Source organism: Octopus sinensis, linkage group LG9 (genome assembly GCF_006345805.1).
Source record: "Octopus sinensis linkage group LG9, ASM634580v1, whole genome shotgun sequence".
NCBI classification, from domain to species: Eukaryota; Metazoa; Mollusca; class Cephalopoda; order Octopoda; family Octopodidae; genus Octopus; species Octopus sinensis.
The window spans coordinates 57,272,056-57,294,926 of NC_043005.1; the positions used below are offsets into that span (position 1 = coordinate 57,272,056).

At 40.5% G+C, this 22,871-nt stretch overlaps 1 protein-coding gene across 3 annotated transcripts in view; it reads left to right on the forward strand.

Annotated features, from left to right (window-relative positions):
* Nucleotides 1–22,871, forward strand: part of LOC115215375 — a 215,303-nt gene that overhangs the window by 37,740 nt on the left and 154,692 nt on the right. The window contains exons 1-2 of one of the 3 annotated variants that reach the window (XM_029784532.2): nt 18,210–18,632; nt 21,522–21,771. The exons of the other annotated variants lie outside the window; for them this stretch is intronic. Coding sequence (XP_029640392.1) covers nt 21,725–21,771 — 47 coding nt within the window. The 5' untranslated portion in view covers nt 18,210–18,632; nt 21,522–21,724. Of the gene's footprint in view, nt 1–18,209; nt 18,633–21,521; nt 21,772–22,871 lie in introns of those variants that run through there. 3 annotated transcript variants of the gene reach the window in all.

Sequence of the window (22,871 nt, forward strand, 5' to 3'; positions counted from 1 at the left end):
AGGAACATTAGCAAAGACTTTGGTTTTACATGCACCCCCAACCTCTTACAAAACATTGCATTGCAGAATTCTTGCTGTAATGTTGAATTCCATTATAAGACCTATCTTTCATTAACTTTCATGTTTACATGGAGTTCAATGGGAAACACATTTCATGTAATGGAATCTCATGTTAAGGTATAATTTTCCGGAATGCAGTGTTTCCATAGCATGATGGCTGTCTGTACTGCATTGCATCTATTTCATTTTCCAGATCCCTTACATAAATGATTTGTTTTTGTACAGTACTTTGAAGAACACCATTCATGGATTTTTTTCCCATGTTTGATGATAATTTTTTGTTGACATTGTATTGAGTAAATTATTTTGCCAACTTAATAATTTCCTTTGAATATTATTGATGTTACTACATCTTTTTGGCTAGCTGTTAGAATCTCTTGGTATAAAACCCAAATATAATAATAACATTGATATTTCAGTCATTTTGTACAGCAAAGGCATTTTATAATGCTCTGAAAGATTCTCTTTCTCTCTTACTCTGTTTTAAGAGTATCAACATGATTGCTTCTAATTATAATTTTTAGATATTGTTATTCTTTCAAACTGTTTGATTAATTTATGTAAGAGAAACTGGAATATTATTGTTATGCAAAGAGACTTATTCTTTCACTACTTTAAATCATTGGCATGTTGGTACAGCACTGATTTCACCAGTTTAACCCTTTCATTACTGTATTTATTTTGAGATGCTCTGTGTTTCTTTCAATTATCTTAAATATAACAAAGAATTTAGTAAAATAACTTAGTTATCATTAAGCTAGTGTTAGGAACATAAATTGCGACTAAGGTTTGGTGGTATATTTTAATGAAAAACTTATGGAAACAAGACATTTATACTACAGAGCCAGAGCTGGTTTTGGCCGGGTTGGTAACGAAAAGGTTAAGTCTTGATCTGAAAACTTTTTATTGTAGAGAACCCTTGAAACATATTTTGTCTTGTGAATCTCAACAGAAATATATGTGTGTATATCAGCAGCATCATTTAACATCTGTTTTCTATGCTGGCATGGGTTGGATGGTTTGAGAAGAACTGGCCAGTTGAAGAGCTGCATGGGCTCCATATTTGTTTTGACATGGTTTCTATGTCTGGATGCACTTCTTTGAACCTACAACTGCACAGAGTGTACTGGGTGCTTTTATGCAGCAGTAGTGTGGATGCTTTGCGCTCACAAGCACATGAGATTAGGATTGTTCAAGTAAATCATAAAACTAGCTTTGCTAAATTTACCAGTGCTAAATCCACCAGAAACCATAAAAATTTAAGAAATGTCAACTGAAGTGAGATTTTGCTTTGAGCAAATACCCCTACAATTCTCTATAAAGGGGTAATTTTTTTCCACAAAGTCCCCTCTTGCCTTTGAAGTTTCTGTCTACCAAGTCTTCTCACAAGACATTGGTTGGTCTTGGCTATAATAACCGACATTTCTCCAAGGTACTATGCATGGGACCAAACTTGTAAACCACATGGTTGCAAACTAGACTTCTGAAACACATTGCCATATATATGTAAGCGCTGTCGGGGATGTGTGTTAAGAAGCTTGCTACCCAACCACATGGCTTAGTCCCACTGCATGGTACCTTGGGCAAGTGTCTTCTACTATAGCTTCATGAGTGGATTTGGTAGATGGAAACTGAAAGAAGCCTGTTGTGTGTGTGTGTATATATATATATCTATATCTATATATATACACATATATATATATATAGTAAAAGGTAGACTGTATGACACATGTGTGCAAATAGCCATGCTGCATGGCAGAGAAACATGGGCTGCGGCTGCTAAGGACATGCATAAGCTTGCAAAGAATGAAGCTAGTATGCTCCACTGGATGTGTAATGTCAGTGTGCATACACGATAGAATGTAAGCACCCTGAGAGAAAAGTTCGACGAGAAGCATCAGATGTGGTGTGCAAGAGAGATGACTGCGTTGGTATGGTCATGTATTGCGTATGGATGAGGACAACTGTATGAAGGAGTCACACCCTAGCAGAAGAGGTAGACCCAGGAACACCTGGGATGAGGTGGTGAAGCACGACCTTCAAATGTTGGGCTTCACCAAAGGAATAAGAGATCGAGACCTTTGGAGATATGCTGTGCTTGAGAAGACCCAGCAAGCCAAGTGAGACCGTAACTGTGGCCTATGCCAGTGCAACATAACCAGCCTATTTAAGAGTACCCTTCAATCATTGGGCAATAAACTGTGCTTGAGAAGACCTGTTGAGGCAAGTGAAGTCATCATGTCTGATGACAGTACTGCCTAATTGGCACCCATGATGGTGGTACATAAAAAGCATCATTTAAGTGTGGTCGATGCCAGTGCTGCCTGACTGGTCCTGTGCCAGTGGCACATAAAAAGTACCTTTCAAGCATGGTCGATGCCAGTACTGCCTGACTGACTCTCATGCCGGTGGCACGTAAAAAGCTCCCACTACACTGTTGGAGTGGTTGGCATTAGGAAGGGCATCCAGCTGTAGAAACTTTGCCAGATTGGATTGAGCTTGGTGCAGCGTTCTGGCTTGCGAGCCCTCAGTCAAACCATCAAACCCATGCCAGCATGGAAAGTGGACATTAAACGATGATGATGATGCTATATATATATATATATATATATATATATATATGTATATATAATTTATAGGAAAAATCCAGGGGAATAATTACAAGGTAGCTAAATGTTGCTTAAGTGTCCCAGGATTTAATTCCAGGATAGTTGGCATTAGGAAGGGCATCCAGCTGTAGAAACTCTGCCAGATCAAGATTGAAGCCTGGTGCAGCCATCTGGTTCGCCAGCCCTCAGTCATACATCCAACCCATGTTAGCATGGAAAGCGGACGTTAAACGATGATGATTTTCGATGATAGTAAGTCATATTTAGTAGAAAATAGGAAAATTGAATAAGGAAACAAGCTCTCGAGATGTTGTTAAACTATTTATATCTTGAATTCTTCTACACAAGTTTGGACAGCTGCATTCTAAAAACGTCCGACAGGATAAATTATGGTTAGCAATGCATCAATCTCATCAAGAAGGATATAGATAACAAACTCATCAAACAGGCATGTTAACAAAAATAGGAAGTCCTATAAAATGTAACATATTTATTAGTCATATGTAAACATGCATACACACACTCAAATATGTGATGTGTAAATATAAACATTATATGCCTACAAAAAAACAAAAAGAAAACAAAACAAAAACACAAATCAGATAAAACTGGCAACCTGTATCATTTAAACAAGAATTTTTACCATAACCTACTCAGGAAAGAAATACAAAAAATATACAAGACAACTAGTAAAAACACTATCAGAAAAGACAGGTATAATTTGAGGGCATGTAGTTGTTATTTTTAGCAAGCTAAGTGACCACATTAGAAGCTTCTTCATTGATTCATTTTCTTTTTTCATTATTGATTGATTCACAAATGATTTGGATTTGAGATTGACTATTGAAACTTAGACAACAACCCAGGAGCCAAGGAATAGCTTCTCTAAGCTTATTGTTTGCTTGTGAGACATCCCCAGACATTATGATTTTAAATTTAATTTTGTGTCCTTTACTTTGTTTGATTGCTAATCTTTCTTTCTCAAGTACATAGTAGTTATTTATGGTTAAAGGTTATCTTAAATGTCTGAGAAATGTCTTAAAATACATTAATCTTGAGTGATGATCCTGAAATAAATGAACACACACACACACCACACACACATTTCAAATTTGTTACTCTTGTAGCACTCAAGTTTAATGTACTTTAAGACAGGCATTGATGTGTTGTTAAATAATTTGTTTCCTAATCTGCTGGTTTTGGTTTCAGCCTCTCTGTATAGTACTTTGCGTAATTGTATTCTACTACAACCTTAGACCAGCTGAAACCTTTGGTAGACAGAAGCTGAAAGATGCCCATTGTGTGTGTGTGTGTGTGTGTGCATGTGCATGCCTGTATCTGTGAGTTTGTATTGGGTTGTCCGGAAAGTTTGTGTCGATTTATAGTAGCTTACCTTTCGACTTATTTTAGAACATGGTCGAGTCCATAAAATAGGATTTCACTACACCTCCATTTAGAGCTCAGTTTAAGCTATCTTTTCGTGGAAGAAGATTTATGTTCTTATAACCTGTGTTAATTCTGTAACCTTTTAAAATGGAAGATAAGAAAGTTCATTTTCGGCACTTGTTGCTTTGGGAACCAGACAAAAATTGCTGCAGCTCGGCTGGGATGTGTTACCCCACCCTCCATATTCACCAGATATTGCTCCTTCGGATTTCCACTTATTCAGGTCTCTGCAGAATAGTCTTAAGGGTAAACATTTCAATTCCTTGGATGACGTAAAAATATACTTTGATGAATTCTTTGCCATGAAACCACCTGAATTCTGGGAAGAGGTTATTTTCAAGTTAAAGGAAAGATGGAAACGCACTGTGCAACAAAATGGTTCATATTTGGTTGATTAAAAATGTAATGGCAAGTATTTATTGACCTTTTTCTTTCCTTTAAAAATCGGCATGGACTTTCCGGACAACCCAATATTTCTCTTGCATTTGGTAGTTTGTAAACAATAGCTTCCTGTTGATATCATTTGTTTGCAGTCCACAGTGAAAGTGTTTGTGGACTTCTCGACATGTTGCACAATCTTTGTATATCTATGATGAATGGGCTTTTGTTGTTTGATAAACCGGTTGATTATTACTTCATTTGGAAATGAATGGCATGTCGGTTGGTGATAGTAGGGTCCTGGTTACAGAAAACTCTGCCTCAACATACTCTCATCTGATCTATGCAAGCATGGGGTAGACATTAAAATGATGGTACACACACACACACAAATATATGCACACATATATATTTATATACATGTAAAGTGATCTAATAATGTGCACACATGCATATAATGCATTTGTACATGGTTAGTGACATGTTTGCATTTCATCCAAATGGCACATAGAAGAAATAAGTGGCCTTCATACCCACAGTGTCAAAGTTGGTAGCAGTAGGTCATTAAAGGTAATTGTGCTGGGTTATAAGCTATGATGAGGGCAGACATTGGGACGATGTTATGTTGAACTGAGCACACACCAAGTTAGATTGTATTGTGATATCTGGTGACACTAGACAACCAATTTGGGTGTATTTACATCTCCGTAACTTAGCAGTTCGGCAAAAGAGACCGATATAATAAGTATTAGGCATACAAAGAATAAATCCTGGAGTTGATTTGATCAACTGAAATTCTTCATAGCATGCCTGGCCACAGTCAAATGACTGAAAGCAGTGAAAGATAAAAGATCTATTTTAAGCTCTATTATATATACTTTTCTCACAAATTATGTTTTCTTCAATGGTTTTCCCTTCGCTTTCACTTCCACACCTTCCTCTCACCTATATGATCAAATCTACACAGTCCTCCCACACATCCACTATCTCACACCACTACCCTCCCACCATGTACACCTGACACCCTAAGTAAATGTAGGTACTCTGCAATACTTACACACACTGTCCCCTATTCCCATCTCTATACACAGATACCCTCCTGTATATGCACAAACCCTAACCCTAACTCCTTTGTTCCTAGTTCCTCCCCATAGAATTGCACTCCTACCTGGTCCTTAAACTTTTTCCTTTTTCCAACTTTTCTATTTTTCTCTTCCATTCTTTTCTTTTTCAGATAGAGGACTAGTGTCTGAAATTTTGGGACCTTTCCTTTCCTTCCTCAGCATTGAAATAATATCTTTGCTAAAACTTGTCCCTCTCGTTTTGTCTGTTATTTTCTTCATTACCTAACACAGCACAACACCATACATACGTACGTACATACACACACACACACACCACACACACACACACACACACACACACATACATACAAGTATATATTGGTGCTGGTATGGCTAAGTGGTTAAGACACCATCTAACCACATGGTCTCAAGTTGTATCACACTGTGACACTGAGAGAAAGTGAAGGAACCCTGATGTATGTATGCAAGCTGGCAGAAACGTTAGCACGCCAGGCAAAATGCCTAGCAGTATTTCGTCTGTCGTTACGTTCTGAGTTCAAATTCCGCTGAGGTTGACTTTGCCTTTCATCCTTTCGGGGTCGATAAATAAAGTACCAGTTTCGCACTGGGGTCGATGTAATCGACTTAATCCCTTTGTCTGTCCTTGTTTGTCCCCTCTGTGTTTAGCCCCTTGTGGGTAATAAAGAAACATATATGTATGTATGCATGAATGTGTGTGTGTATATATACACATGCACACACATACATGTATGTGTATTTGTGTATACCCTTGTCTTGACATCATGTGATGATTGTAAACAAAAATACAAATGATGGCGTTCGTTTCCAGTTTCCTATGGAAAACATTTTCTGGCCATGGAGTGATACATTACCTTGGAAACAGGTGTGGGTTGACAGCAGGAAGGGCATAGTATAACCAGCCGAAATTGCAAAGATAATCTGGAACTTGACTGAGGATAGAAAACTCCGAATGACTCGTCCTTGTTTTCTTTGTATCGTCTATCTGGATGTTTTGTTGTCCCTTTTTTGTATCACCTAGTTGTCCGGATGTTTTGCGTTCTTGTCCCATTTTTGTATTATGCGTGTGTGTGTGTACGCACACACACTTATTATAAATACCTATAATTTTCAGTTAGCTTAACATGTGTACATTTCCTTAGTATTCATTTAACTGATAGAACTGTTACGCTACGCAAATTACTAACGTGTGGTTTACTCTCTGACCTTCTAGAAATGTGTGTGTACTCGCGTGTGCGCCTTTCTCATCATAGTGCTTTGAAAGCGATAGTGAAATCAGGTGAAGAAGGTCAACATCTCGTTGCTTCTACCGACATATATTTTACCTATTTATCCACTAAAGGAATTTCCCTAACGTTGTGCTTCAAATGATTCACATATCTGTGATGGTCGTGTTTGCTTGTTGACTGCTTCTGTAATAAGTAGTAATTCTGTTGGTGGTGGTGGTGATTTATGGTGATATTGGGATTGATGTGTCCAGTCCGCTATGATAGAGCAGAGAGCTATAATCAAAAAATCTCCGGTTATGAATATCCTCTCTTTATTTAATTTCTTATTTATTTATTTATTGTTGTATTTCGGGACTGTAATTTTTTTACTCTATTACTTGTTTCAGTCATTTGACTGTGGCCATGCTGGAGCACCGCCTTTAATCGAGCAACTCGACCCCGGGACTTATTCTTTTGTATGCCCAGTACTTATTCTATCGGTCTGCTTTTGCCGAACCGCTAAGTAACGGGGACATAAACACACCAGCATCGGTTGTCAAGTAATGCTAGGGGGACAAACACAGACACACAAACACGCATATATATATATATATACATATATATGACGGGCTTCTTTCAGTTTCAGTCTGCCAAATCCACTCACAAGGCTTTGGTCGGCCCGAGGCTATAGTAGAAGACACTTACCCAAGGTGCCACGCAGTGGGACTGAACCCGGAACCATGTGGTTGGTAAACAAGCTACTTACCACACAGCCACTCCTGCGCTGTAATTTTTTTTTTATTTTGCCAAATAAACACACGCACTATATATTCGTTCTTCATACGTTTATTACTGTTTTTATTCTAAACTCGTGCCCTGAAATCTTTCGTCACACATCCGTGACCTCTTGAGCGACACTGTCCATCTTCATGAGACGAAAGATTTCCGGACAATGGACACGAGTTAGAATAAGAACAGAAGGCGGCGAGCTGGCAGAAACGTTAGCACGCCGGGCGAAATGCGTAGCCGTATTTCGCCTGTCGTTACGTTCTGAGTTCAAATTCCGCCGAGGTCGACTTTGCCTTTCATCCTTTCGGGGTCGATAAATTAAGTACCAGTTACGCACTGGAGTCGATATAATCGACTTAATCCGTGTGTCTGTCTTTGTTTGTCCTCTCTGTGTTTAGCTCCTTGTGGGTAGTAAAGAAACAGTAATAAACGAGTGAAGAACAATGTTTATTTGGCTAAAAAAAGAAACAAAAAACTGACCGTTCCGAAATACAGCACATACCATTTGTTTCATTTGAAAACTTTAAAGCTCTACAGAAACGACAATTTGTGTTTAGCTCACCAATTTGAACAGAGTTATCATTTTTATAAGAATGGGATGGATCATATCTGAAAACAGCTTCAGGAGTTGTGAAGAACGAATTTGTACGTAGTCTGTTTCTGAGAGCTATTCTATTGGGACCTCTGCCTACTCATTAAAACATTGATTTAATGATCCAGCATTAAGTGCTGCAACGTGCATTTGCTGATCTTGAGAAAATTTCATCTCTCTTCAGACTCTTGCCTTCGTTTTCCTACAATCCTCCTTGCTTTATACTTATTTCTGGAGAGATTACGTCTTTTCTGTGTTTCTCCTGCTCATTCCGTAAAAAAATTATTTGAAGAGAGCTGAAATTGAAAGAAGAGAAAGCGAAAAGGACAGAGAAAGAAACTAAAAGATGTATGTACGTCTATAGGAAATGGACGTGTGTGTGTGTGAGAGAGAGAGAGAGATAGTGAAGGTGTGTGTCGTAATGATTGATGTGTTTTAAGGTACACACAGAAATTGTGACGTCATCGTATAAAATGTTTACGATAGTTGATTTATGGAAAAGATTATAAGTTTAATTTTTGAAATGGAAATTAAGTTTAATTTGTAGCCGAAATAGCACTGAATCTTTTTATACCCCATACGTCAAAATCTGTAAATTTGGAATGCATAAGGAATATATATAATATATATACACATATATATGAATATATATATATATATATATATATATTTATATATCTGTAAATACTTTCAATCCGAAGGTATTATCTCACATAGAGACGTAATACTGAAATAGTGGAAGAGATAAGAGATTGCTCTGGGCTCGCATTAGGCAAGAAGTTGGAAATTTATTTGGCCAATGACACACTGCACGGACCTTGGCTTTTGTAATTGATGACTGTTTGCTTTAAGTATTTTATTTCAATTTTTATATATATATGTATGTTTGAGCCAATGAGGGAAACCTCTACATGGTAGCTAAACCTGGTAGAAATAGCAGCCAATTTTCCCTCAAAACACCTTACTGTCTTGACTGTTTATTCTCAATAAGGATAATTGATTGATAACGTGTCTTAAACACTATATATATATATATATATATATATATATACACACACACACACACACACACACACACACACACACACACACACACACACACACACACACACACACACAACTTCAAGTGGAATCGGACATCATTAAGAGAGACGGAGAGAGGAAAGAAGAAAGACAGCATAGCGACGGTTTTGGCTGACTGTCATCCTGTACTCCCCTTGTTGCTAGCGAAATGGTATGTGCCGGCTGTCTGAGCAAACTCATTGCTTTTAATGGCGGAACAAACAAGACAAAAAGATTACAAAAATAGCGATTCTCATTTTGAAACTAACAATTTTGAAAATCTTTTTAGATTATGGAACGTCCCGCTCTTATGTCTCCATGTTTAAAATTTCAGCGCGATCGGATGAACAACACTCTAGTTATAAGTGCACAAACAGACAGAACAGATTTTATATATTAGAATATTATATATATATATATATAGTAGACCCGGAAATTGTTCGCAAACAGCAGCAGTAATTTTCTTCAGCTGAATACACGTCATTGATTGGTTAAAATTACCCAAATACGACAGCTTTAACACGAAATAACTTCTAAAATACAAAATTTTGTCGAAAACACTACGAGTAAACCCTATTCTATGTGATACATTCTACCAGTATCCGAAGTTTCAAAGTATTTAGCTGAAAAAGAAAAAAAACTAATTAAAAAATTTGGCCGTCGAATTGAATGTTTCTAGTTTAGGTACGAAGCCAGAAAATTTGTGTGTAGGCAGTTAGTCGATACCACGCTCACCTTTCTGTATTTATGACGAAGTTGAGTCCAGCGAGATTTGGGCTCGCGTACCTTAAATAATACAATGGAGTTAATAATTGCTCTATTTCTTTCATGGAAATCGAAAGCTAGGAAACGTACAAAAGAGTGGGTATCACCTACCTGCAAGCATGGCGGTGAGAGCGAAAGTTAAATCAGAGCAACTAGAGACAGCTAGTGTTCTTTTTCGTCCTTTTTCTCTTTCTCCTCCTCCTCTATATACGTGTGTGCAAATCCTTTCTCTCTCTCTCTCTCTCTCTCTCTCTCTCCTCTCTCTCTCTCTCTCTCTCTCTCCTCTCTCTCTCCTCTCTCTCTCTCTCTCTCATGTGTGCAGGTGAGGATGTCTCGTTATGTCCGAAATTAACTTAAGAAGCACTAACGTGAAGATATTTTCTTTATCTCCCATTTTCTTGGGAAGCCATAGGCCAACGGGTTAGGGTCTGAAGAAACGCTGTAAAGCTTAAGCGCTTATGGACGTGAAACCCAAGGTAACCCCACAGACCGGCCATATCTATCTTTATCTATATACTCTACTGCTATATAACTTAGAGCGTGCTTCTCTTTCGGATTATGATTTACTGAAGATATATATAAATGTGTGTGACCAGTGCCTCGTCATTTTTTCGCCCTGCTATCTACAGTACGCATCGAGCCCTGCATCTATGTCTTCCGTACCCAGTGTATATCTTCCTCCCCACTACACATCTCATATTCCTTCTGTCTCTCTCTCTGTCTCTGTCTGTCTGTCTCTCTCTCTCTCAATAATGAATTTGGCTTCCCTTATTTATCTATCTCACACATGCGACAGCTATAAATACAGGCTTACCTCAACTTACGTCGGTAATTGGTTTCAAGACATGCGACTTAACTTGAAAACCGAGTTACACGGGGAAAAAAAAAGTGGAAAGACTTCTGTCGCCCCCCACCACCACCCCCATTTTCTCCCAAATTTGTTAATTTTTGTAAATTTTTTTTTCTCCCCCAAATCCCCGTTTTCGGATACAGAGGTTCCAGGAAATTGCCAAAATTCGGCATTGTGAAAATTCTCCCCCTCCCCCTCTCCAACTTCTTCAATTTTGACTTTTCCTCCCAACACTAATCCTAACTCTAAAACCCTAACCTCAAGTACAGAAATGTTTTGAAATTCTTGTCCGTATTTTTCCGCATATTTAGAAAAAAATTCTTAAAAAAAAATTTTACAAAGATTTGTGGAAATTTTTTTCAGAATCTCCGTATTTTTCCGCATATTTTGATAAAAAATAAAAAAAAAAGAAAAAAATTGTGAAAAAGTTAAAGATGAAGGAAATGGAGGTGTGTGTGTGTGGGGGTAATTTAGAAATGTCGATTTTTGCCAATTTTTTTTTGGGGCGGAAGTCTTGCCAAAAAAGGGAAAAAAAGCTTGTAGCTGTTCAAATGCTTTATGGATATTTTTTTTACACGTACTTTGATTTTCCACTTCAAGTATGGGTTTTTTTTTTTTTTTTTTTTATTATTCAACGTAAAGTTTAATAAATCAACAGAAGTTGATGTTTTTTATGCTTCCTTTTTTTTTTTTTTTCTTTCAAAAAAAAAAAAATGTCGAAGCTGTAACTCGAAACGACGTAAGTTGAAGTGTGCCTGTCCTATGTAAATAGAGATGTAAGATAACTTTACATGCTGTTTACTAAAAATACAGCTGCCTGCTTTATACATCTATATTTATATATGTATATTAAAAAAAAAAATTATGTATTCATTTTTTTTTTATCTATTCTCTCTCGCAAAACTACTCCATTAGCTTTCGTTCTTCTGCTGCCATTCCGGCATCATTATTAATGTGCGTGCATTTGTCTTATTCTAAACACACGAAAAGCGTGTGGCGTTATTTCAAACCCTTGTACTTATCCCCCACCCATCATCAATCCATTCATTCTCACGTGCATTCTTGTGTACCTCTCTCACTTTTTGCGTCTCCGTCCTTCTTTCTCTTTTTGTGTCTCTGTCCCTCTCTCACTTGTGTCTCCGTTCTTCTTTCTCTTTTTGTGTCTCTGTCCCTGCCCCTCTCTTTTGTGTCTCTGTGTCGCTGACCCCCTCTCTTTTGTGTCACTGACCCCCTCTCTTTTGTGTAGCTGTCCCCCTCTCTTTTGTGTCCCTGTCCCTCTCTCTTTTGTGTCCCTGTCCCTCTCTCTTTTGTGTCTCTGTCCCTCTCTCTTTTGTGTCTCTGTCCCTCTCTCTTTTGTGTCGCTGTCTCTCTCTTTTGTGTCTCTGTCCCTCTCTCTTTTGTGTCGCTGTCTCTCTCTTTTGTGTCTCTGTCCCCCTCTCTTTTGTGTCGCTGTCTCTCTCTTTTGTGTCTCTGTCCCTCTCTCTTTTGTGTCGCTGACCCCCTCTCTTTTGTGTCCCTGTCCCTCTCTCTTTTGTGTCTCTGTCCCCCTCTCTTGTGTCTCTGTCCCTCTCTCTTTTGTGTCGCTGTCCCCCTCTCTTTTGTGTCGCTGTCCCTCTCTCTTTTGTGTCTCTGTCCCTATCTCTTTTGTGTCTCTGTCCCTCTCTCTTTTGTGTCTCTGTCCCCCTCTCTTTTGTGTCGCTGTCCCCCTCTCTTTTGTGTCGCTGTCTCTCTCTTTTGTGTCTCTGTCCCCCTCTCTTTTGTGTCGCTGTCTCTCTCTTTTGTGTCGCTGTCTCTCTCTTTTGTGTCTCTGTCCCTCTCTCTTTTGTGTCGCTGACCCCCTCTCTTTTGTGTCCCTGTCCCTCTCTCTTTTGTGTCTCTGACCCCCTCTCTTTTGTGTCGCTGACCCCCTCTCTTTTGTGTCGCTGACCCCCTCTCTTTTGTGTCGCTGACCCCCTCTCTTTTGTGTCGCTGACCCCCTCTCTTTTATGTCGCTGTCCCCCTCTCTTTTGTGTCGCTGTCTCTGTCCCTCTCTCTTTTGTGTCCCTGTCCCTCTATCTTTTGTGTCTCTGTCCCTCTCTCTTTTGTGTCGCTGTCTCTCTCTTTTGTGTCGCTGTCTCTCTTTTGTGTCTCTGTCCCCCTCACTTGTGTCTCTGTCCCTCTCTCTTTTGTGTCGCTGTCCCCCTCTCTTTTGTGTCGCTGTCCCTCTCTCTTTTGTGTCTCTGTCCCTATCTCTTTTGTGTCTCTGTCCCTCTCTCTTTTGTGTCTCTGTCCCTCTCTCTTTTGTGTCGCTGTCCCCCTCTCTTTTGTGTCGCTGTCCCCCTCTCTTTTGTGTCTCTGTCCCTCTCTCTTTTGTGTCGCTGTCCCCCTCTTTTGTGTCGCTGTCCCCCTCTCTTTTGTGTCGCTGTCCCCCTCTCTTTTGTGTCGCTGTCCCCCTCTTTTGTGTCGCTGTCCCCCTTTCTTTTGTGTCGCTGTCCCCCTCTCTTTTGTGTCGCTGTCTCTCTCTTTTGTGTCGCTGTTCCCCTCTCTTTTGTGTCGCTGTTACCCTCTCTTTTGTGTCTCTGTCCCTCTCTCTTTTGTGTCCCTGTCCCTCTATCTTTTGTGTCTCTGTCCCTCTATCTTTTGTGTCGCTGTCTCTCTCTTTTGTGTCTCTGTCCCTCTCTCTTTTGTGTCGCTGTCTCTCTTTTGTGTCTCTGACCCCCTCTCTTTTGTGTCGCTGTCTCTCTTTTTTGTCTCTGTCCCTCTCTCTTTTGTGTCGCTGTCCCCCTCTCTTTTGTGTCGCTGTCCCCCTCTCTTTTGTGTCGCTGTCCCCCTCTCTTTTCTGTCGCTGTCCCCCTCTCTTTTGTGTCGCTGTCCCTCTCTCTTTTGTGTCTCTGTCCCTCTCTCTTTTGTGTCGCTGTCCCCCTCTTTTGTGTCGCTGTTCCCCTCTCTTTTGTGTCGCTGTCCCCCTCTCTTATGTGTCTCTGTCCCTCTCTCTTTTGTGTCCCTGTCCCTCTCTCTTTTGTGTCCCTGTCCCTCTATCTTTTGTGTCCCTGTCCCTCTATCTTTTGTGTCTCTGTCCCTCTCTCTTTTGTGTCGCTGTCTCTATCTTTTGTGTCTCTGTCCCTCTCTCTTTTGTGTCGCTGTCTCTCTTTTGTGTCTCTGTCCCCCTCTCTTTTGTGTCGCTGTCTCTCTCTTTTGTGTCTCTGTCCCTCTCTCTTTTGTGTCGCTGTCCCCCTCTCTTTTGTGTCGCTGTCCCTCTCTCTTTTGTGTCGCTGTCCCTCTCTCTTTTGTGTCTCTGTCCCTCTCTCTTTTGTGTATCTGTCCCTCTCTCTTTTGTGTCGCTGTCCCCCTCTTTTGTGTCGCTGTCCCGCTCTCTTTTGTGTCGCTGTCCCCCTCTCTTTTATGTCGCTGTCCCCCTCTCTTTTGTGTCGCTGTCTCTCTCTCTCTTTTGTGTCGCTGTTCCCCTCTCTTTTGTGTCGCTGTTCCCCTCTCTTTTGTGTCGCTGTCCCCCTCTCTTTTGTGTCGCTGTCCCCCTCTCTTTTGTGTCGCTGTCTCTCTCTCTTTTGTGTCCCTGTTCCTCTCTTGTGTGTCTCTCTCTCTTTTGTGTCTCTGTCCCTCTCTCTTTTGTGTCTCTGTCCCTCTCTCTTTTGTGTCTGTCCCTCTCTTTTTTGTGTCTGTCCCTCTCTTTTGTGTCTCTGTCCCCCTCTCTTTTATGTCGCTGTCCCCCTCTTTTTTGTGTCTCTGTCTCCCTTCTCTCTTTTGTGTATCTGTCCCCCTCTCTTTTGTGTCTCTGTCTCTCTCTCTTTTGTGTCTCTGGTCCCCTCTTTTGTGTCTCTGTCCCTCTCTCTTTTGTGTCTCTGTCCCCCTCTCTTTTGTGTCCCTGTTCCTCTCTCTTTTGTGTCCCTGTTCCTCTCTCTTTTGTGTCCCTGTTCCTCTCTCTTTTAGTCTCTGTCTCTCTCTCTCTTTTGTGTCTCTGTCCTCTCTCTTTTGTGTAGCTGTTCCTCTCTCTTTTGTGTCGCTGTCCCCTCTCTTTTGTGTCTCTGCCCCTCTCTCTTTTGTGTCGCTGTTCCTCTCTCTTTGTATCGCTGTTCCTCTCTCTTTTGTGTCGCTGTCCCTCTCTCTTCTGTGTCGCTGTTCCTCTCTCTTTTGTGTTTGTGTCCCTGTCCCTCTCGTTTTTGTTCTGTCCCCCTCCCTTCTGTGTCTCTGTCCCACTCGCTTTTGTGTCTCTGCCCCTCTCTCTTTTGTGTCTCTGCCCCTCTCTCTTTTGTGTCTCTGTCCCCCTCTCTTTTGTGTCTCTGTTCTCTCTCTTTTGTGTTTGTGTCCCTGTCCATCTCTCTTTTGTGTCCCTGTCCCTCTCTCTTTTGTGTCCCTGTCCCCCTCTCTTGTGTCGCTGACCCCTCCTTTTGTGTCCCTGTTACTCTCTCTTTTATGTCCCTGTTACTCTCTCTTTTATGTCTCCCCCTCTCTCTTTTGTGTCTCTGTCCCTCTCTCTTTTGTGTCTCTGTCCCTCCTCTTTTTGTGTCTCTGTCCCTCCTCTTTTGTGTCGCTGTCCCCTCTCTTTTGTGTCTCTGTCCCTCTCTCTTTTGTGTCTCTGTCCCTCTCTCTTTTGTGTCCTGTCCTCTCTCTTTTGTGTCTCTGTCCCTCTCTCTTTTTGTGTCTCTGCCCCTCTCTCTTTTGTGTCTCTGTCCCTGTCTCTTTTGTGTCTCTGTCCCTGTCTCTTTTGTGTCGCTGTCCCCCTCTCTTTGGTGTCCCTGTTCCTCTCTCTTTTGTGTCCCTGTTCCTCTCTCTTTTGTGTCTCTGTCCCTCTCTCTTTTGTGTCTCTGTCCCTCTCTTTTGCGTCTCTGTCCCTCTCTCTTTTGCGTCTCTGTCCCTCTCTCTTTTGTGTCGCTGTCCCCCTCTCCTTTGTGTTTCTGTCCCTCTCTCTTTTGTGTCTCTGTCCCTCTCTCTTTTGTGTCTCTGTCCCTCTATTTTTTGTGTCACTGTCCCTCTCTCTCTCTCTCTTTTGTGTCTCTGTCCCTCTCTCTTTTGTGTCTCTGTCCCTCTCTCTTTTGTGTCTCTGTCCCTTTCTCTTTTGTGTCTCTGTCCCTCTCTCTTTTGTGTCTCTGTCCCTCTCTCTTTTGTGTCGCTGTCCCTCTCTCCTTTGTGTCTCTGTCCCTCTCTCCTTTGTGTCTCTGTCCGTCTCTCCTTTGTGTCTCTGTCCCCCTCTCTTTTGTGTCTCTGTCCCCCTCTCTTTTGTGTCTCTGTCTCTCTCTCTTTTGTGTCTCTGGTCCCCTCTTTTGTGTCTCTGTCCCTCTCTCTTTTGTGTCTCTGTCCCCCTCTCTTTTGTGTCCCTGTTCCTCTCTCTTTTGTGTCCCTGTTCCTCTCTCTTTTGTGTCCCTGTTCCTCTCTCTTTTAGTCTCTGTCTCTCTCTCTTTTGTGTCTATGTTCCTCTCTCTTTTGTGTAGCTGTTCCTCTCTCTTTTGTGTAGCTGTCCCTCTCTCTTTTGTGTCTCTGCCCCTCTCTCTTTTGTGTCGCTGTTCCTCTCTCTTTTGTATCGCTGTTCCTCTCTCTTTTGTGTCGCTGTCCCTCTCTCTTCTGTGTCGCTGTTCCTCTCTCTTTTGTGTCCCTGTCCCTCTCGTTTTTGTTTCTGTCCCCCTCCCTTCTGTGTCTCTGTCCCACTCGCTTTTGTGTCTCTGCCCCTCTCTCTTTTGTGTCTCTGCCCCTCTCTCTTTTGTGTCTCTGTCCCCCTCTCTTTTGTGTCTCTGTTCCTCTCTCTTTTGTGTTTGTGTCCCTGTCCATCTCTCTTTTGTGTCCCTGTCCCTCTCTCTTTTGTGTCCCTGTCCCCCTCTCTTGTGTCGCTGACCCCTCCTTTTGTGTCCCTGTTACTCTCTCTTTTATGTCCCTGTTTCTCTCTCTTTTATGTCTCCCCCTCTCTCTTTTGTGTCTCTGTCCCTCTCTCTTTTGTGTCTCTGTCCCTCTCTCTTTTGTGTCTCTGTCCCTCCCTCTTTTGTGTCGCTGTCCCCCTCTCTTTTGTGTCTCTGTCCCTCTCTCTTTTGTGTCTCTGTCCCTCTCTCTTTTGTGTCCCTGTCCCTCTCTCTTTTGTGTCTCTGTCCCTCTCTCTTTTGTGTCTCTGCCCCTCTCTCTTTTGTGTCTCTGTCCCTGTCTCTTTTGTGTCTCTGTCCTCTCTCTTTTTGTCTCTGTCCCTCCCTCTTTTGTGTCCCTGTCCCCCTCTCTTTTGTGTCCCTGTTCCTCTCTCTTTTGTGTCCCTGTTCCTCTCTCTTTTGTGTCTCTGTCCCTCTCTCTTTTGTGTCTCTGTCCCTCTCTTTTGCGTCTCTGTCCCTCTCTCTTTTGCGTCTCTGTCCCTCTCTCTTTTGTGTCTCTGTCCCCCTCTCTCTTTTGTGTTCTGTCCCTCTCTCTTTTGTGTCTCTGTCCCTCTATCTTTTGTGTCTCTGTCCCTCTATTTTTTGTGTCTCTGTCCCTCTCTCTCTCTCTCTTTTGTGTCTCTGTCCCTCTCTCTTTTGTGTCTCTGTCCCTCTCTCTTTTGTGTCTCTGTCCCTCTCTCTTTTGTGTCTCTGTCCCTCTCTCTTTTGTGTCTCTGTCCCTCTCTCTTTTGTGTCTCTGTCCCTCTCTCTTTTGTGTCTCTGTCCCTCTCTCTTTTGTGTCTCTGTCCCTCTCTCTTTTGTGTCTCTGTCCCTCTCTTTTGTGTCTCTGTCCCTCTCTCTTTTGTGTCTCTGTCCCTCTCTCTTTTGTGTCTCTGTCCCTCTCTCTTTTGTGTCTCTGTCCCTCTCTCTTTTGTGTCTCTGTCCCTCTCTCTTTTGTGTCTCTGTCCCTCTCTCTTTTGTGTCTCTGTCCCTCTGTCTTTGTGTCCCTGTTCCTCTCTCTTTTGTGTCCCTGTTCCTCTCTCTTTTGTGTCCCTGTTCCTCTCTCTTTTGTGTCCCTGTTCCTCTCTCTTTTGTGTCCCTGTTCCTCTCTCTTTTGTGTCTCTGACCCTCTCTCTTTTGTGTCCCTGTCCCTCTCTCTTCTGTGTCTGTCTCTCTCTTTTGTGTCTGTTCCTCTCTCTTTTGTGTCCCTGTCTCTCTCTCTCTTTTGTGTCCCTATCTCTCTCTCTTTTATGTCTTTGTCCCTCTCTCTTTTGTGTTTGTCCCCTTCTCTCTCTCATATAACATTTCACCTTTTTTCTTTTCTGTATCATATATCACTATTTTATATATCTTTTCTTCATCGTGCCATGTGTGTGTGTGTGTTATATATCTTTTCTTCATCGTGCCATGTGTGTGTGTGTGTGTGATCTAGGGCATGTGTAACCAGCCGACCAAAGCCTTGTGAGGGGATGTTTGACAAAAATTTGATATACGCCTTGCTTCAACATCTCTCCGGCATTCGTATAGAAGTGTAGCTATCATGCAAGATGTATCTTCCTTCGTTTCTAGTCTTCCGTGGAACATCTGAGCTCGTGGAAATATTACTTTGCTCGAGGGTGAGGGTTGGCGACTGGAAGAGCATCGGACATTAGCAAATCTGCCTCTCCGAATTCTATCTGATCCCCTGCAAGCATAGAGAAGTGGATGCTAAAATGATGACGACGACGATGGTGATGATTACTCTAAGCAGTTATTTGATGCGCTAGTAATAGCGGCAGAATCCTTAAATCACATTCTGTATCCTATTTAAAAAAAAAAATCTAAAACAAACAAAAGACAAAACTCATTGATTAATATACTCTTAGCTAAACGAACATGAGATTGTAAGAAGTGAAGCACCTTTGATTACAGGTCTTTCCAAGTAAGGTTGGCCTAGGTTAAACAAGACTTGGTAAGTGCTTTTCATATCCTTCAGACTTGTACATATTTAAAATGCTTCCCTTGTAGCCATTTTTTTCTCTCTAAAATCTTAGTTAATTTCCTAAGCTGTAAATCTGCTCTCATCAAAATAATAATATAATAATCCTTTCTACTCTAAGGCCTGAGATTTTGTGGGAGGGAGCTGGTTGATTATTTCGTCCCTAGTTCTCGACTGGTATTTCTTCTATTTTATCAACTCCAAAAAGATGAAAGGCAAAGTGGAACACAACGGATTTTGAACTGAGTGAAAGAGCTAGAGACACACTTGACTACTAACATTGGCATAAAGCCACAAATTTTAAGGTTGGGTGCAGTCAGACAGTACTGGAATCCTCATTTATTTTATTGACAACTGAAGGATGAAAGATAAAGTTGATCGCTGTGTTATTTTTAGTGTATTTTTAGTTTTGTTGTTATAAGTCTTTAAGTTATTGGAACTGAGAGCATAATATATACATACTGTATATATATATATATATATATATATATATGAAAATCCTTTGCGTCCTGTTTTTCATTTATTTCATTTGATACATATATCCTATCACCTATGCCACTAGCTGGCATATACAGGTGCTTACATTTATCAAGTATTCACCCTGAATTTATTGTACCTAACTCACCTACGTTGTCACTTGGACCGGATCCTATATGAAAAAAGATATAACTAAATCCCATTAGGCAATATTTTTCGACAGTTTAATCCCCATTTACTATCTTAATCCTTTTGTGAACATATTTATTTTGCCACACACTCCCTATTTTCCAATTAATTTTGAAAATGTTCCAAGTTAGTCAAATAACTTTTGTCATTGAGCTTAATGGTAAGGCGATGAGCCAGAGGAATTGTAAGCCACATCAGACAAAATGCTTAGTGTCATTTCTTCCAGCTTGGCATTTTGAGTTCAAATCCCACCAAGGTCGACTTTGCGTTTCATCCATACGCGGTCGATAAAACAAGTACCAATTGATCTCTGGGGGAAATGTAATCAACTAGCGCCCCCTCCACCCCAAATTCCAGTCCTTATACCTATTGTAAAAAGGAAGTTATTAAGGTGCTGTTTGGAATATGACATGGAATATTTTAATTTAGAACACTTTAAAATAGAAATTAGGTGTGATCTCAGGCAGGTTGGTATTTAGATGGTTAATCAATATTATCATCATATTTATCTATTAGCGTTTTATGCATATGGATTGTTGCTGTTCAATAAGGCTGCAAACTCTTGAGGGTGATTCCACTTATTGGTTTTATTATTCCACCTGAATGACATCAAAGCAGAATTTTGAACTCAGTTGACCTGCTAGATATAGCAGCTAAATCTGTGAAATAACCATCACCAGTTGTGAAGCAGTGGTGGAGGACGTGTGAGTGTGTGGCACGTAAAAAGCCCCATCCGAACATGGTTGATGCTAGCCTCCTTCTGGCCCCTGTGCCGGTGGCATGTAAAAAGCACTCACTACACTCTCGGACTGGTTGGCGTTAGGAAAGGCATCCGTCTGTAGAAACACTGCCAGATCAGATTGGAGCCTGGTGCAGCCTCCTGGCTTCCCAGACCCCAGTCGAACCATCCAACCCATGCCAGCATAGAAAACAGACGTTAAACAATGATGATGATATATCTATCTATCTATCTATATATATATATAAATGCACACATCTGCACACAATAGGCCTCTTTTAGTTTCCTCTCACAAAACTTTTGTTAGCCTGGGGCTATAATAGAGGATACTTGCCCAAAGTGCCATGTGGCAGGGCTGAACATAAAGCCAAGTTGTTGGGAAGCAAACTTCTTACTGTGCAGTCACTCCAAAAAAACTCAAAATAGTTCTAGATTTCGGTTTTAGTCAAGTAGTTTTTGTGAACATAGCCAATTTGCCTTCTATTCCAGTGCTACTCAAAGTGGTGGTCTGCAGGCCATCTACTGCTGGTGCGCTGCGAGTTTCCAGAAAAGAAAGAAACATTATAAAATGCTAATGTAATATTGTATTATTTGTTTGCAAAATAAATATAAGATAGGAGAAAACTCTGAACTTTTATTATATTCATTATATATATTGTTTCCAGTATAAAGTAATTTTACTAAGAAGTATTACCAGTCCCTGGCACATTGGAAAAGAGAAATCTGCGGGTATGCCTCATCGAGAAGTGTTTTCCCACTTCAATATTTAAAAAAAAAAAAAAAAAGTGCAAGTAAATATTGATTCATGTATTTCTGAATCTCCTAAGCATTATTGAATACCTTTCAAAAGAACAGAAAATGAGTCTATTGATTATCATAAGTGTGAACTGGGTTCAGTTTTGAAAGTAAAGGTGTCTGTTAGGTATTCTTTTCATTCTTTCTTTTACTTATTTCAGTCATTAGACTGCAGTTATACTAGGGCAGCACCTTCAAGGGTTTTAGTTGAACAAATCAACCCCCAATTTATCATTTATTTTTTTAACTAAATTTGGTACTTATTCTATCGGTAAGCAAACCAACACAAGTTGTCATGTGGTATGTGTGTGTCACACACACACACATCTATATAATATGGGCTTCAACAGTTTCCATCAACCAAATTCACTCACAATGTATTGGTTGGCCTGGGGCTGTAGTAGACACACTTGCCCAAGGTACTGTGCAATAGGACTGAACCTGAAACCATGTGGCTACAAAGTGAGCTTGTTAACCACACAGCCGTGCCTGTGACTAGAAATGTAACTTTACCGTGAGTTTTTTTCATTTCTTTTTTTTTTTTTTTTTTTTTTTTGATAGAAAACTAAATTAGTATTCAGTTTTTTTTAATCTGAACTGGCCTTCAAATCTGATGTTATAAAAATAATTTCTAAAATAAGAATATTCTGTTTTTCTTACAGCTGGCATGTAACTATAAAGAAATATGGAAAAGATGTGCAAATTATTCAATTATTTTCAACAGCTGGACAAGTTACTTGAGGCTAAAACTTTCACCAAATCACTTTAGAAATCTCAGCAGGGTGATCTTTCATAATTCTGACTGTAAATAAACCTCAAAAGTAAATAAAAACAAAAACCAGTACAGTGGAATAAAACACCAAACATGAATATCTTTTCTCGTGAAAAATTAAGCAATAATGCTTTGTATAGGTATCTATCATCTTCTATCTATACTATAATGTAGAAAGTTGCTTATTAGTTAGCTATCTAACAATTACTAAAAGTACTAAAAGAAAGCAATTAATAAAGGGTTGACTGTCTGGAAATATTTTTTATAAATTCATGTTTTAAGAAATTTCCTATAATTTCTATTTCTCAAGTTTATGTTAAATGATGATGGTGATAGTGAGTGTGTGTGTGTCTTTGTGTTTGTCGACAACTGCTGTTGACTTGTTTATGCCTCCATAACTTCATGCCTAAGCTAAAGATTCTAACAGAATAATTGCTGGTATCAATTTGTTTGACTAAATCCTTCAGGTTGGCGCCTCGGCGTGACTGCAGTCCAATAACTGAAACAAGTAAAAGATAAAAGTTATAATTTAACTATACACTTATGTACAGACACCTAAATTGTACCATATCTTACATATTATATACCCTAATAAATAATGGGGTACTTTAATTTTTTGTTCATTTAATCAACACATTCCACCCATATATCAGATGTCATAGTTTGGAGAATTCTGCATCCTAAAAGAGGACGATGACTACTTAATGGCATACATGTTGTTGGCAGGCACACACAAGACATGAAAATGAGAATGCCGTTCCCAACATAGCCATTATCGTTTTTATTCCTTGTGTCTTTGAAAGTATAGAGTCAGTAGTTGATTTGTTGATAAGGAATGATATAGTTAAGTTAATTCTTTGGCTCAAAAAGCAAAAAGCAAGGCCATGTTGGGGGACATGGAGTTATGTACAGGGAGGGTGTTCATGCAAAGAGTTCAAGCCATTTCTGGTCAAGAGAGACTTAGAACTGAGCGGTCGTCGGCCTCTTCACTATCTCGTCAGGCAGCTTATTCCACGGATCTGCAACCCGGACCGAGAAAGCTCCTCTCCTTTGATTGAGATGAAATCGTCGCAGATAGAGCTTTTCGGTGTGACCCCGCAGCCGACGCTCTGGAGCAGGAGTGAAGAACAGTTCTTTCGAGAGGTTACACTTTCCGCTTATGATGTTATGAGCAAGAATGAGATCACCATGGCGTCGTCGTTCACCGTTTGTTGTTCAGCATCTTTATAAACAGAATGTA